Source organism: Aplysia californica, unplaced genomic scaffold (genome assembly GCF_000002075.1).
Source record: "Aplysia californica isolate F4 #8 unplaced genomic scaffold, AplCal3.0 scaffold01372, whole genome shotgun sequence".
Classification (NCBI taxonomy): Eukaryota; Metazoa; Mollusca; class Gastropoda; order Aplysiida; family Aplysiidae; genus Aplysia; species Aplysia californica.
Genome location: NW_004798642.1, coordinates 39,010 through 53,429, shown reverse-complemented (window position 1 = coordinate 53,429; position 14,420 = coordinate 39,010). Strand labels below are relative to the sequence as shown.

The window sequence follows — 14,420 nt, the reverse complement described above, 5'->3', positions numbered from 1 at the left end:
CACCCCCACATAAACTATTCTGTCCGCCCCCAGCCTCTGGAGCGGAAGCATTAAGTGATTCTGAAGACAGCACCCTCACCGTCATTATTGTTGTTGTTGTCATTGTCATCCTCTTCATCATCATTGTCGCTGCTGTCGTGGTCATCTTTCTGAGGAGGAGAAGGAGAAATGACAGAGCCGCTGGTGAGTCAAAGAGATGATGATGTTGATTTTGTTGTTGTTCCAGCTGCTGTTGTTGATGTTGTTTTTGTTGTTGCTGTTGTTGTTGATGTTGTTGTTGTTCCAATTGTTGTTGTTGATGTTGTTGTTGATGTTGTTGCTGTTGAAGTTGTTATTGTTGATGTTGTTGTTGTTGTTGTTGTTGCTGTTGTTTATGATGCTATTGTTGTTGTTGTTGTTGTTGTTGCTGTTTTTGGTAATCCAATAGCATGTGAGTGTTGGTCTATCAGCCCAAACTCAGAGAGTTAAAAATATTGTTGTTTGGTCTGAAAATGTGGTTTACTGAAACCAAAGCGTGTTTGTTTGTTTGTTTGTTACTATTGTGAAAGGTGTTGTCGTAGTTGTAGTCATTGTTATTGTTGGTGATGTTGTAGTAAATCGTTGTTGCTGCTACTGCTGTTGGTTTTTTTGCTTTTAATCTCATTGAGACCACACACTCTAGCAATACCCGTTCACAAATCAGAACTACGGCATTTAGACTTTTGGAATGCAAATATAAGCAAAGAGTTTACTTTTGCTCTTCTTATGATCTAAATTACATGACACCACCATCTCCCCCCAAAAAGCAACAACAACAAACAAACAAGCGAACAAAAAAACAAACCCCAAAGAACATATTATGTGAATAACGTCTCTGTCACAAACACAGTCAGACTCCAGCTGAACAGAAAAAACAAACTAAACAAAAACAAAAAGAACTTTGGAAGTGTTGGAAGAATTTTCGAAAAAACAAAAGAGTCTCTTTTCCCTCGAAAAATATTGCTTTCTTGGCTTAAAACCTTCCAACAGCATGCCAATGATAGTTGAAAACTTCAAAGCCCAGCAGAGTGCGCTATAGGATATTTAATTTCAGCGAAAACAAACAAAATTACTCAGTATTCTTTCCCACATGCCGGCATTCAGACAGGCTCTCCCAAGATGACCCGTCCACTAATCCCAGGGATGCGGCATTGGTCATGGAACCAGTAGATGACCCACGGCGGGTCATAGGTCAACCGACTGAGACGGGCAACAGTTCAGGTGGGGGATTTGTCTTGCTTTCATTTGGTCTCTGTCTTGCCGTCATTTTAAAAAATACGGTATAGGCAGTTTGTACAATTTTACAGGAGAGCTCAAAGAGCTAATAAATAGTACTGTATATAATCTCTTTGGGAGAGACAAAACCTGAATGTTGTTACCATGAAAACAACATTTGCTTTGAAGATAATAAGGAAGTTATTTTCCAAATTATATTTTCAAAAATGTTGACTAGGGATGTTTGCAAAGAGTTTGTTTTCTTGGTAACAATATTCAGGTTTTTGGCCCTTCTGTAAAATTGTAGAGACTGCATATGTGTCATGACGTGGTGGAATCAGGTGCTTGTCAATTTTTGGGCATGTGGAATTATTGGTATCATGTATTAGCTTATTCTTGCCTCGCTTTCACCAAAGAAAATGCCCGTCTATCTTGAACAAAAGTCAAGATATTTGTGATTGAAGGAGGTGAGGTGGCCTGGTTTCAGAGATAAAATTAACAAGGAAATGGCCGCCAAAGTTTGGTTACTTCAATAGCTTCAGAGTCCGTGAAAACTGAAAAAAATCACATATTTTGTGCCTTTAATTAACGTTTTTCAGTAAAAATATGCGTGGAAACGAGGACATAAAAGGGGTTGAGAGGAAAAGCAAAAATTCGATAACAATTGCCAAACTGGCGGAAAAATGCCTTTTTCTTCAATTTCACTATTATGTAGGCTAGCACCTGATTTCACCACGATGCCTCACATGTACCGTACTTTAAAAAATGACCGCAGTGTTGACATAACTGTGGTTTGTGTTGTTGCACTCACTGAAATGTATTCAATGAAAAAAAAAAAACATCTTTTAGACACAGAACCGACCAGATCAAAACCAGGGTACACAGGTATCTCTGTCTTCCTTCTAGGACAATGTGTCCCTCTCAACCGGGTTTAGCCGTTAATAATAATAATAGATAGCATTTGTATTGTGCAAATTCCTGCTCAACTGCAAGACCTGATAGCATTCTGAAAACATCTCTTCTTCCTGGAAATCATACTAGTGTGACCAAAGCAGCCGGCATCCTAGATTATCTTAATTGTGTCACCACCCTCACAAAGTCAGCCGAATTTAAAAAATTATTTATAGCCTGTCCACTTTTGAGGTGTAAAATTAAAACCATAAAAGGGTAGAAATATCAATAGAACAATTTCTTAGAACTTGTAAATAGCACTCAAAAGAAATAATGGGGTTGTTTGTTTGTTGTTGTTGTTTTTTTGGGGGGGTGGCTTAAACAGTTTTAAAATTTGTAAACAGTACTAAAAAAATACAGGTAAAGATTTTAAAAAACCTGAACCATGCAGCATGTTAATAAATGATTGACCTTGTGTACAGATGACTTCAGCTTTACCTGGTAGTAGAAATTAAGCTCCTAAATGTTCAAAATGGGACGAACTCTTCTGTGCCAGAATCGGTTTCCCTAGCTATAGCAAAAGCCGTGAGTCATCTGAATCCTCATTTCTTCAATTTCACTAAAAAAATTATATTCTCCTCTGCAGATGCATTTGTCATTTTCCGACAAATAAGGAGGAATCATATTAAACTATTACTTACTCCTTACGAAATTGAAACATTTTGCTAAGCAAATGTCTTTAATGTAAACATTTTAGGTGCTTTGCTAGTTCGTGCAAAAGATCTGGGTTTGATATCAGCACGGGGGACATTTATTTTAATTCCATTGCTTCGGCGTCTCTCTCCTCTGGTAGGTTGGCCCTGGCAGACAGTGTTGTAGCAGAGTCATATCATTTCCAAACAAAGAAAACCGTGTTGATGTGAGAGGAGACCATTTTAGTTTGTGCATATGTGCGTGCTTGCATGCGTGCATCTGTGTGTGCATGCATGTGTGCATGTGTGCGTGTGTGTTTGTGTGCATGTGTGAGGCTGGGGTTGAGGGTGGGGGTAGAGATCTAATTAAATTTCTCGCTATTGTTTTTGGTTCTTTGCCCACAGGCCACGAATATGAAAATCCCTATAACGAAATAGATGAAATGCCGGCGAGCAGCATTCACACCCATATCCCGATCATGAGTGCTGTGGCGGAAATCACCATTGCTTCACCGTCTCTCTCCACTGGTAGGTTGGCCTTTGTCATGAGTGTACATCAATATCTTGGACCGTATTGTAACGCATCTATGTCGTAGCGTGACCCTCTTGTACATAAATAAACAACTTCCGTTACTACTCATTCTCACTAGTGGTGTGCGAGTAAGCGAAAAATCTTGGTCGAGTAATGATCGGTTAAATGCAAAATTGTTCGGTTAACCGATGAAATTGACCGAAAAAATTTTCTCGACCAAGAAATCTAGATCGAGCAGGGGTCAAAAGTCATCGCAGCTGCGCTGTAAGCACGCATTTTTCAGCTGATGTCTGGATCTAAAAATAGCCTAGCTTTTGGTCTTCGTCACTTCGCGCGGTATAAAAATAAGAGTCAAATATATCGAGAAGATGCGTGCAAAGTTAGTTAATTTGTTTAACATGTATTTTGATTGCTCCTTTCGGGAAAATTGAAGAATACTGGACCACTCGTATTATTGCGAGAGAATGGGGGGGGGGGGGGGGGAAGCTAGGCCTACCTGTGTGAGAGGGATTAAAAGTGGATAAAAACTGGGGAAAATCATGAATTCCTAAGGTTGTCGAGACATAGATATAGGCAAAAGTTGTCCGAATCCGCTGGTCCGGTAGGCCTATTCTTCAATCTTACCTCCTTTTTTTTGTTTCTTCGCTCAGTTTCCAGCCCAGATCGAGCATATTTTATTAATAGGTTAGGCTAATTCATTGTGCTGGTATTTATTAAATGTGTTTTTCAAGAAAAGTAAAGATCTAGGCATAGAAACAAAAATCAGCACAGTAATACAGAATAACAAGTTGCAGATCAAAGTGGAAGCGTTGAAATTAAGTAAAAAGAGGAAAGCATCCAAATTACTAAGATTGAGAATGTGAACAAGTCTAGATCGGACGAAATATTCTGGCTTAAGAGGTCAGAATGAGAGCAGAGAGAAATGAAGAGGAACTGAAATAAAGACTTGGTTTGTATAGATGCCAGTGGGTCACTGGTTTGCATGATATAAATCAGCTGATCGGACAAAGTGAGAACAACAACAACACTAGATCTAGCCTACAGACGATGCGTTTCAAGGTCATGTAGGGCCAGACGTAGATCTAGTAAGCCTACGATTCTGCTGCTGGCATGTTGGAGGGGCCTGGGTTTACGGGTTTTAATACGTTTTTATATTGTTGTTGCTGTACTGTCAGTAAATCATTTAGAAAATGGTACCAAAGATGCTTTTGGAAGAGAGCGACCTAGCGCGAAAAGCTCGCGCATACGCTTATCAACGAAAAGACCCTCATATTAAACCTGGCTAGATCTAAAAATAAAATGTTCCGTTATGAATATTGATAAGTTGACACACTTGTCTCGCTTTCGTGCTGGTGGCGCGAGACATTTGCCAAGTTGTTGGTTTTCCAGGAGCACAGCCATTTCAATGTCTTTTACCCTCAGTGCAGTTAAAAAACCGCGACAGTCTAAAAATAAAGAGTGGCTGCTGGGTTTGACATTCAACAAGATTCCCAATTGTGTATCTGATAGTAAATATACTCTTGGGCAGCTATTTCCTAATTAGAATATACGACTTTATTCTATTTTGACTAATAATATGACTTTAAAATATGTTTGGCATTTGTTTGTCAGCAACAAGTAATTTTAGCGTTTGATTGCTGTTTGTTCGAACAAATTTCATCATTGCCAGTTTGAGGTTTACCCAGGAGCCAGGAGCACCATTATCCCAAAAGCCTAAACGAACACAAAACCGCGACCGTCAACAATTGAAAAGGATACTAGCTTTTGTACTGAATAATGAGCTCCCAGTTCTACTATTATATTAAAAATATATCTTACAGAATTATAACTGTTATTTCACTCTTTTTAAAGCTAGAAGTTTGCCGTATCTAAAAATGAGGCAAAGATAAATATTACGTTTCGCGTTTGTTTGATAGTGACAATCAGTTTTGGCGTTTGATTGATGTTTGTTCGAGTAAGTTTCATATATCTGATTGCCTGTTTGAGTGTTACCCAGGAGCACCATCCTCGGGAAAGCCTAAATGGCGAACACAAAAACACAACCGTCAAAAACTGAAAATGATACAGGTTTTTATACTGGATAATTAAAACAGATTCTACTATCATGATAAACATACATTTTATGAAATCGTAAATGCTTATTGCATTTTGTTAAAAGTTTGAAGTTTGCTGGTTTTCAAAACGATGCAATGACAAAATATGGGTTTCGCGTTTGTTTGATAGCGACAATTAATTTTGGCGTTTGATTGATGTCTTGCTCGGTCAAGAAACCATTTTGGTCGATTTACTCGACCAAGAATCTTGCTCGGTTAATCGAAAAATTTGATCGATCAATTGCACCACTAATTCTCACAGAGGTTTTGTGTTTGTTTGTGAGCACGTTTCATAATTATTTATCAAGCTAGAAACATAGCCAGAATGTGACAGCCCTGGTAGACAGTGTTCTAGCTGAGTCGAATCATTTCTTTAAAAAAAAAACAGTGTTGATGTGAGAGGAGAGCATACATCCATTTTTAGTTCGTGCATGCATATGTGCGTGTGTGAGTGTGCGTGCGTTCGTGTGTGCGTGCACGTGTGTGTGTGTGTCTGCTTGCGTGCGTGTGTGTGTGCGTGTGTGCATGCATGTGGGCTTGTGTGCATGTGTCAGGCTTTGGATAACGGTGGGGGTTGAGAATTAATTCAGTTTCTCGCTATTGTTTTTGGTTCTTTTCCCACAGACCACGAATATGAACATCCATACAACGATGCAACATCCATGCCGGCGAGCGACATTCACACCCACGTCCTGATCATGAGCGCTGAGGCAGAAATCGTCACACCTGAGGTTCCGCAGGCAAACACTGACACCAACCCCTATAATAATGTTTCTGCCTCTGAACCAAGGTCAAGGGCGGGGCAGGAAGGTCAAGTTCGGATCATAGACCCTGCTGGAGCTTATGATGTGTTTCCGGCCCCAGATAGTGTCGCTTTTGTTTCCGGTAAAATGGCTTACTGTGTGAACTTTCCTAGCCTTTTGTGAACTTCACAGTAATCATCATCATCATTATTGTCATTTTCATCATCGTCCTTATCATCATCATCATCGTCAGCAGCAGCAGCAGCAGCAGCAGCAGCAGCAGCAGCAGCATCCTTCCTCATCTCATGCTGGAGTAAAGGCCACTAGCAAGAGCTCTCTATCTTCTCCTATCTTGGGCTATAGTCTCCACCTGTGCTCGGCTGTATCCCATCTCTCTTTTTTTTTCTTTTTTTTTTTTTAGGTCTGAATCTAAGTCCCTCTTCTTAGTACTTTAAGGCTTCACTCTCTTTCTCGTTCCTTGTAGATTCTATCCTAAAGAACACCACAATGCCTTAGTAATTTTTATAAATTAAAAAACTATTGTCAAAATTAACGTAGGCGTGAGTGCTTGGGTGGGAGGCTGTCAGTTTAACACATTTGGATGACTTTGTAGCAAACTTGAGAGGAGGCTGTCGGTTTAATACATTAGGATGACTTTGTAGCAAACTTGAGAGGAGGCAGTCAGTTTAACACATTTGGATGACTGCAGAAAACTTGAGAGGAGGCTATCGATTTAATATATTTGGCTGACTTTGTAGCAAACTTGAGAGGAGGCTGTCGGTTTAATACATTTGGATGACTCTGTAGCAAACTTGACAGAATCTAAGCAAATTTATCAAAGTTTTGACCCATAATCAGTATTTGTGTCACAATGCAGTTCGGTGGAATCAGGCTCTCGTAAATTTTTGCGCATGTAGAGTTATTGCTATCATCTTAAAGCTTGTTCATTTGTCTTCCTTTGGATGAAAAAAATATCCATTTATCTTGAATAGAAGTTGAGATATTTGCGAATGAGGGAGGTTGGGGTCACCTGGTTTTAGAGGTAAAATAAGTGAGAAAATGGCCGCCAAAGATGAGTTATTTCCTTACCTTGAGAGTCCGTGAAAAATGAAAATTTACAGTTTTTGTGCTTTTAATCAACGTTTTTCAGTAGAATCCACACAGAAATGTGTTCCTTAATGGGCATGGATGGTGTTGAGCCAAAAAACAAAAATTCTATTTAAAAATTCACAAACCTGCAGAAAAAAGCCAATTTCTTCTCTTTAACTATTTTGACGAGCGCCTGGTTTCACCACGCTGCCTCAAAACCCCCATAATTTCTGCATTATGATACAAGAAAAAAATTTGTTAAAAATAAAGTTCCCTCCAGATTGCAATGATTTTGCTACTAAGCATAGATAATATAGGTTTCATCTACATCAATGCAAAAAACCAGGGTAGTAGAGTAAATACTTTCTGAGAAATCTTGACTTATGTGATTGTATTTATTTTTATAGTAATGGCTCATTAATACGGAAAAATTGTCAATTTTTAGCAGAAACACTTTTTTCACATGAATACTTGCTACTCAAAACATGTAACGAGAGAGGTGAGCAGAGTAAGCCTGATTCCTTGTTTGGACTTGTCTGTTGACATCCACCCCTTGCCGCTCATATGACCTTATGCAGTTGCGAGCGCGTAACACCTCACTAAAAAAAAAGGAGGGTGATTTGTAAGTGGGGATGTGGCAGTAGGGCAGCAGGGACTCACTCAGAGTGGAAGAGAAGTTTCGACGGATACAGAGGCCCCGAGGGTTCGAATTTGTGAGGCATCGTGGTAAAATCGGGCGCTCGTCACAATATATTGAAATCAAAGAAAGAGACATTTTTATTACCTTTGAGCAATTTTTTTTTCTTTTTTTGTCTCAGCACCTTTTATGACACTCAAGCTTTGTAAGCCCCAGTTGCAGAACATCCTTTTGAGGATTTGAACCAGGATCATTCACTTCCTGTCTTTCACAGCTGCACCACCAGTGTGGAGACTTTCCTCTCATTCTGCTCTCAAATTCTTGAACAGATATTTGTGGCAGGACACAGCAGAGTCAGGCCCTCCGTCAGTTTTTGGGGCATATGGAGTTATTGATATCATCTTAAAGTCTGCTTTTCTCGCTTTCTATGAAAATAAATTCGCACATATCTCGAATAGGAGATGAGATATTTATTGCAGTTGAAGGAAGTCAGAGTTGTCTGGTGTCAGAGGTAAAATACGTCAGAAAATGGCCGCCAAAGTTTGGTGACTTCCAAAGCTTGAGTGTCCTTGGAAACAGCAAATTTACTGATTTTGTGCCCCTTTGAGCAACGAGTTTTTATTTCTCAGTAAAATCCACACCTAACTATACTTTTAAATGGACATAAATGACGTTGAGCAAAAAACATTTTTTTTTTAAATTTTAAAGAAAAGTCTCGCGCGCTCATATGACCTTATGCAGTTGCGAGCGCCGCAAAACCCCATACTAAACTTTTTTTTAAAAAGAAAATTCTTTTAAAATTGTCCAACACCAGAAAACGATCCGCGCGCAAGGGAGTGCTATTCCTATTCTTCTTCTGGAGAAACAAAAGAGAGCTTCAAAACAGTGACTACAGCGCTGTCAGAAGCAATACGCGGACTTCCACTGACATGTTTTTGGCTTAGTGAATCATCTCGTTGTTGTGTACGATTTTTGCTGTCAATCCAGGGATTCTGCATATCGATTGCAAAAAGTTCGGCGTTCGAGACTACTTAGTGGATTAATAACTTTTCCTGGCTGCCTGTTGCTAGTACCAGGGTGAAAGAAGCAGAGAGAGAGAGGGAGAGAGAGGTAGAGAGAGAGAGAGAGAGAGAGAGAGAGAGAGAGAGAGAGAGAGAGAGAGAGAGAGAGAGAGAGAGAGAGAGAGAGAGAGAGAGAGAGAGAGAGATGGTGACGACTAAGATGGCTTCTCTCTTTCTTTTCAGATCCTTACACAAGCCTGTTACCCGAAAGGGAAAATTCCCAGGGTGAGTTCAATCTGTAGATCTGTGCAGAAATATATTGCTATAATTGATATCAAACGTACATCCCTGGATATGGATAGACTTTTTAGCGTGGTGGCGACAGACGCAGGAACTTACCGAAAAGGTCAAGCCATATGGAAGTAGGTCAGATAAGCTCCCTGACTGTTATCATCTTGGAAGGAATGCCATAGCATGGTCTGAATGATCTCCTGCACTTCTATCTATCTATCTATCTGTCTGTCTGTCTGTCCATTCCATCCATATTCTATCTATTTATATTTATATCTTTTCTGGTGTCATAAAAATCTTTACTAAACTAAACTGAACTAACACACATACATATACCCCCCCTCTCTCTCTCTCTCTCTCTCTCTCTCTCTCTCTCTCTCTCTCTCTCTCTCTCTCTCTCTCTCTCTCTCTCTCTCTCTCTCTCTCTCTTTCTCTCTCTCTCTCTCTCTCTCTCTCCCTCTCTCTCCCTCTCTCTCCCTCTCTCTCTCTCTCTCTCTCTCTCTCTCTCTCTCTGTCTCTCTCTCTCTATCTCTCACACACACACACACACACACACACACACACACACACACATACACACACACACACACACACACACACCTTATCGAGGATGAAGAGTGTTTCCTGTAAATTTACCTTTTGTTCTGTATCTGTGAATATCCATGACAACTTTCTGTTTGCATTGGCATCTACTACTAGCACTTCATGAAAGTGCAGAGATCTGTTACTTCATAGAATTAACCCTTAATTTTGCCTCACTTTTTGCCAATGCTAATAATGTAGGTAAATTTTACTATATCGTAATTTTATTCGTAACTGTTGTTGACTGTGTTTCCATATTTAATTGTTTTATTTTTTTAAACAAAATGTATTTATTGCTCTGCTTACTAAGAATATGCCCCCCCTCAACAGAAAAAGAAACTGTTTTATGGTAAAATTGCTGAGATTAGCAGGGTCAGCTGATTTTAACAAAAAGATGCACATCAGCACAATAAAGGTCATTTAGTGCAAGAAGAAAAACAAGACGGACACACAGAAACCAAAAGCCACATCTACTTCTTATATACTAGGCAAAGCTGTATCATGTATACTGCTGTAAGATCTACTCCCTCTATGTCTACCGCCTACGCAAGGCTGTATCATGTACTGCTGTAAGATCTACTTCCTCAACCACACAAAGATATATCTTGTATACTGACGTAAGATCTACCTCCTCTATGTCTACTGCCCACACAAAGCTGTATCATGTATACTGCTGTAAGATCTACTCCCTCTATGTCTACCGCCTAGGCAAGGCTGTATCATGTACTGCTGTAAGATCTACTTCCTCAACCACACAAAGCTATATCTTGTATACTGCTGTAAGATCTACTTCCACTATATCAACTGCCCACACAAGGCTGTATCATATACTGCTGTAAGATCTACTCCCTCTATGTCTACCACATAAAGATCTACTTCTTCTAACAATGTGTCACAAGGAAGTGGAATCAAGCGCTCGTCAATTATTGGGCATGATGAGTTTTTGGTACCGTCTGAAAGCTTGTTCATTTGCCTTTCTTTCAAGAAAAATATGCCCAAATATCTTGAATGGAAGTCGAGATATTTGCGATTGAACAAGGTGGTGTCACCTGGTTTCAGTAGTAAAATTAGCGAAAAAATACTGCCAAAGTTTGGTAACTTCAGTAGCTTGAGAGTCCTTGAAAACTGCAAAATTACATATTTTGTACCTTTTAATCAAAATTTTTCAGCAAAATTTACGTGGAAATGTGTTTTAATATTATTTATATGAAAGGTGTTGAGCCAAAAAAACAAAAATTCCATAAAAATTGTGAAACTGGCGGAAAAATGCCTGTTTCTTCGATTTCATTATTTTGTCAAACGCCTGATTTCACCATGATGCCTCACCTACGTCTACAGCCCAGGCAAAGCTGTACACTGGAAATCGGATTGAGCTAAAACTTGGATTCAACGAAAGGAGATTTATTCCCCATTTTTCTTGTTCATTATAATCAAGAAGAACAACTCCGTTCAAACGAACCCATAATGAGCAAGCTCGGATTCGACGAATTCGCTTACAGGGTGAACAGTCTCTGCTGACGTGGCTTCACTCATTTTCCTTCTGCAACGAGCCTTATCTGTTCCTGGAAATCATCCATGGCAGCTGAATCGTGAACCATTTTTTGCTTAGACTATCGTATATATCTTTTATGTGACCAATCAGTGGTCTTCTTTCATACCAATACATGCATCGGGGTCAGACGGGCGGCCAGCACATGTGTGACTGTTTGCACAAGTGATCCGAGCATTGAATGTCAGTAGAGATACAAACGAGTCGGTCAACCCATCCCACCCCGCCCCCCTATCCCCCTACCCCCCCTATCCCCCTACACCCCCCTACCCCCCACCCTCCCACCGGCGACTGATCAATACACTGTATTACAATGATAAGCTGGTTTTGACATAGATCTACGAAATGAGTTGCCTGTTGGTCTGAAGAATCAAACTTTGCCATATGCTAGGCTTTCTTCAGCAACACAACTTGTTTGGCAAACAGTATATTATAGATGAAACAGGCTTGCATTTGAACGAATCAGCCCTTTGGCACAGTGTGTACTTGGTAATGTTCAGTGCCTTTTCCTGGAATTTTCCAGCCATTCTACGGTATGGCATCAAAGAAATGAAAATGCCTCTCATTTGAAACCAATCTACTTTTGATTGAGGAAGTCGGAAAGAGGCAAAAGAGTAGGCATTTTTGGGTTGCATACCACTTGTTATTTTTCTTTATAACACTACTTGCTCGGTGCATGTAATTATCTATTACAAAAAACACCAGTTTGCAATAACAAACTCTTGGATTCAACGAAATTGAATGGCAGGCCCGACGACTTCGTTGAATCCGAGTTCCACTGTATCATGTATACTTCTTTAAGATCGTCAGACAAGACGCTAAAGGCCGTCCGATCACATAACCTGTTCTTTTCTCTCTTCAGCTGATGACGTGGAGGATTCGTATCTGAATGCTCAGGCTGGTTCTGCAGAGCCGGAGGGCTATGTGAACATGGAGGTTAGTACAGGGAGGGGGATTCAGAGGGTGGGGGTGGGCATGATATTGTTATGGAGGAGGAGGAGCACGAGGAGAATGAGGAGGAAGAGGAGAATGAGGAGGAAGAGGAGGAGGAGGAGGGCTATGTGAACATGGAGGTCAGTACAGGGAGGGGGATTTAGGGGATGGGGGTGGGCAGGATATTGTTATTGAGGAGGAGGAGGAGGAGGAAGAGATGGAGGAGGAGGAGAGTGAGTAGGAAGAGGAGGAGGAGGAGGGCTATGTGAATGTGGAGGTCAGTACAGGGAGTGGGATTCAGGTGGGCATGATATTGTTATTGAGGAGGAGGAGGAGGAGAAGGAGGAGGAGAAAGAGGAGCGACAGGTGGAGGAGAAGGAAGAGGAGGAGAATGAGGATGACGAGGTTTAGGAAGAGGAGGATGACAAGGAAGATGAGGAGGAGGAGTAAAAAAGGAGATGAAAAGGAGGTACTATTATACTAACTGTTGAATGGGACTACTTTTTAGAGGAGGAGAAGGAGGAGGAGGAGGAGGAGGAGGAGGAGGAGAAAAACAGGAGGCCAAAGGGAGTATTACACGTACAGTTGATGCTTTTGGGCTTCAGTTAATCCGCACTGTGTATTAAGAAAATAGGCTGGAATTATCATCATTATCATCATCACATCCCCTTTTTCTTGTTTTGTTTTTCTTGAATCATAACAATTTGTACCATGTTGGCAAATTTTTACCTAACTCACAAATATCGGCACCAAAATCGGGGACACGAGACAAAAGTTGAAAAAAGAAAAAAGAAAAGAAAATGGGCTGAATTGGTGGGTCAGTATTTCCTTCAGTCCGTCCGTCCATCCTTCCCAGGGAGCAGGGGGCAAGGATTGTCATTTTTGTTGTTGTTGTATATCAGATTGTCTGACGGCAGCCGGTGGGTGCTTTTTTCAGAGGGTGCCACCATGGTTTTGAGGACACTTGTTTTAATGAAAGGCTCAAAGAGAGGAGTGAACCATCTTGTAATTTACCATTACCATCTTTAGTAAAACATTAGGCATCGATTCTAGCAGTATCTTTTTTTTGGAGGGGGGGGGGTCCTCGATTGTTGTCAGAGATCCAAGAACTAAGATCAAAACGTTAACTCTTCCATGGAAAAGGTTAAAGAAGATAACGCGGATCTTTTACCCTTCCTCTCCCAACCCCCACCCCCACCTCACCCCCCCCCCCCCCACAACTTTCTCTCTCTCTCTCTCTAGGGAATCAAGAAAGAGGATGACACCCCTTATGAGAATGCTTAAAGAGACCAAGGTGTCTGCCTCGACTGATGTTCAAGTAAATCATCTATAGTGAGGTTCAGAATTCCTGGCACAACTTATTGTCAAATATCTCCTTTACTATTGAACATAGATTCTACAACTTTTATACAATGACTTACATCAATTTGTCTTAACTGATGAATATTTTTTCAAATACTTTGACTTGGTGTTCTAGAAAATTCCTTAATAAAGACTAATTTTAAAAATCCCATTCGATGGTTTCTACAAATTTTTTAAAGTTTACAGCAGGGGCAATATCGTTTTTAAAAGCACGTCCGTAATTTTTTTCTAATCACGATATTATGCATATATTGAAAGCATGTTTTGAGAACCTTTAGTGCAAAAAATGTGTTAACTATTAATTAATTTCTAGTAACAAGTTTTGCTACTAAAAAGTCTCAATGATGCACTATGACGTAGGCCATACGCGTAAGCAAAATACATGTGAATATATAAATTGTACATATTACCTGTTGCTGTGCATCTTTCCAACCTTAAGAAAAATCAGTTTCCTTTCTCCCCGTTTTCAATCCATCCAATCCCAGCTCTCACACTTGCACCCCTTGTTTCTTCTATTAAACGAATTTAATTCCTTCAGGATGATGTCAGCCTTTCTGTTTGATTCTAAATCTTCAGGTCAACTGGAGAACTCTTTCTGTAGCTGGACCAGATCTTCTGTACTCTTTCTGTAGCTGGTTCAGAGCTTCTGTACTCTTTCTTATGTCAGTTTTTCTCTCCCGATGTTTAAATCTTGAGTACTGCTGGCTTACTTCTTTTGCTTTAATTTTGATCATCTTCCTACGGAGATTGGGGTTCAGGCATTTATTATATTCTTCCGTTGTCTTGGCAATA

At 40.2% G+C, this 14,420-nt stretch overlaps 1 protein-coding gene across 1 annotated transcript in view; it reads left to right on the top strand.

Annotated features, from left to right (window-relative positions):
* LOC101845297 overlaps positions 1–13,779 on the top strand; it is a 15,209-nt gene extending 1,430 nt beyond the window's left edge. Inside the window, exons 2-8 of the mRNA XM_005112713.3 lie at positions 34–183; positions 1,123–1,239; positions 3,222–3,344; positions 6,066–6,326; positions 9,155–9,196; positions 12,196–12,269; positions 13,509–13,779. Of these exons, the coding sequence (XP_005112770.1) occupies positions 34–183; positions 1,123–1,239; positions 3,222–3,344; positions 6,066–6,326; positions 9,155–9,196; positions 12,196–12,269; positions 13,509–13,550 (809 nt within the window). The 3' untranslated portion in view covers positions 13,551–13,779. The remainder of the gene's footprint in view (positions 1–33; positions 184–1,122; positions 1,240–3,221; positions 3,345–6,065; positions 6,327–9,154; positions 9,197–12,195; positions 12,270–13,508) is intronic.
* The last annotated feature ends 641 nt before the right edge of the window (positions 13,780–14,420 follow it).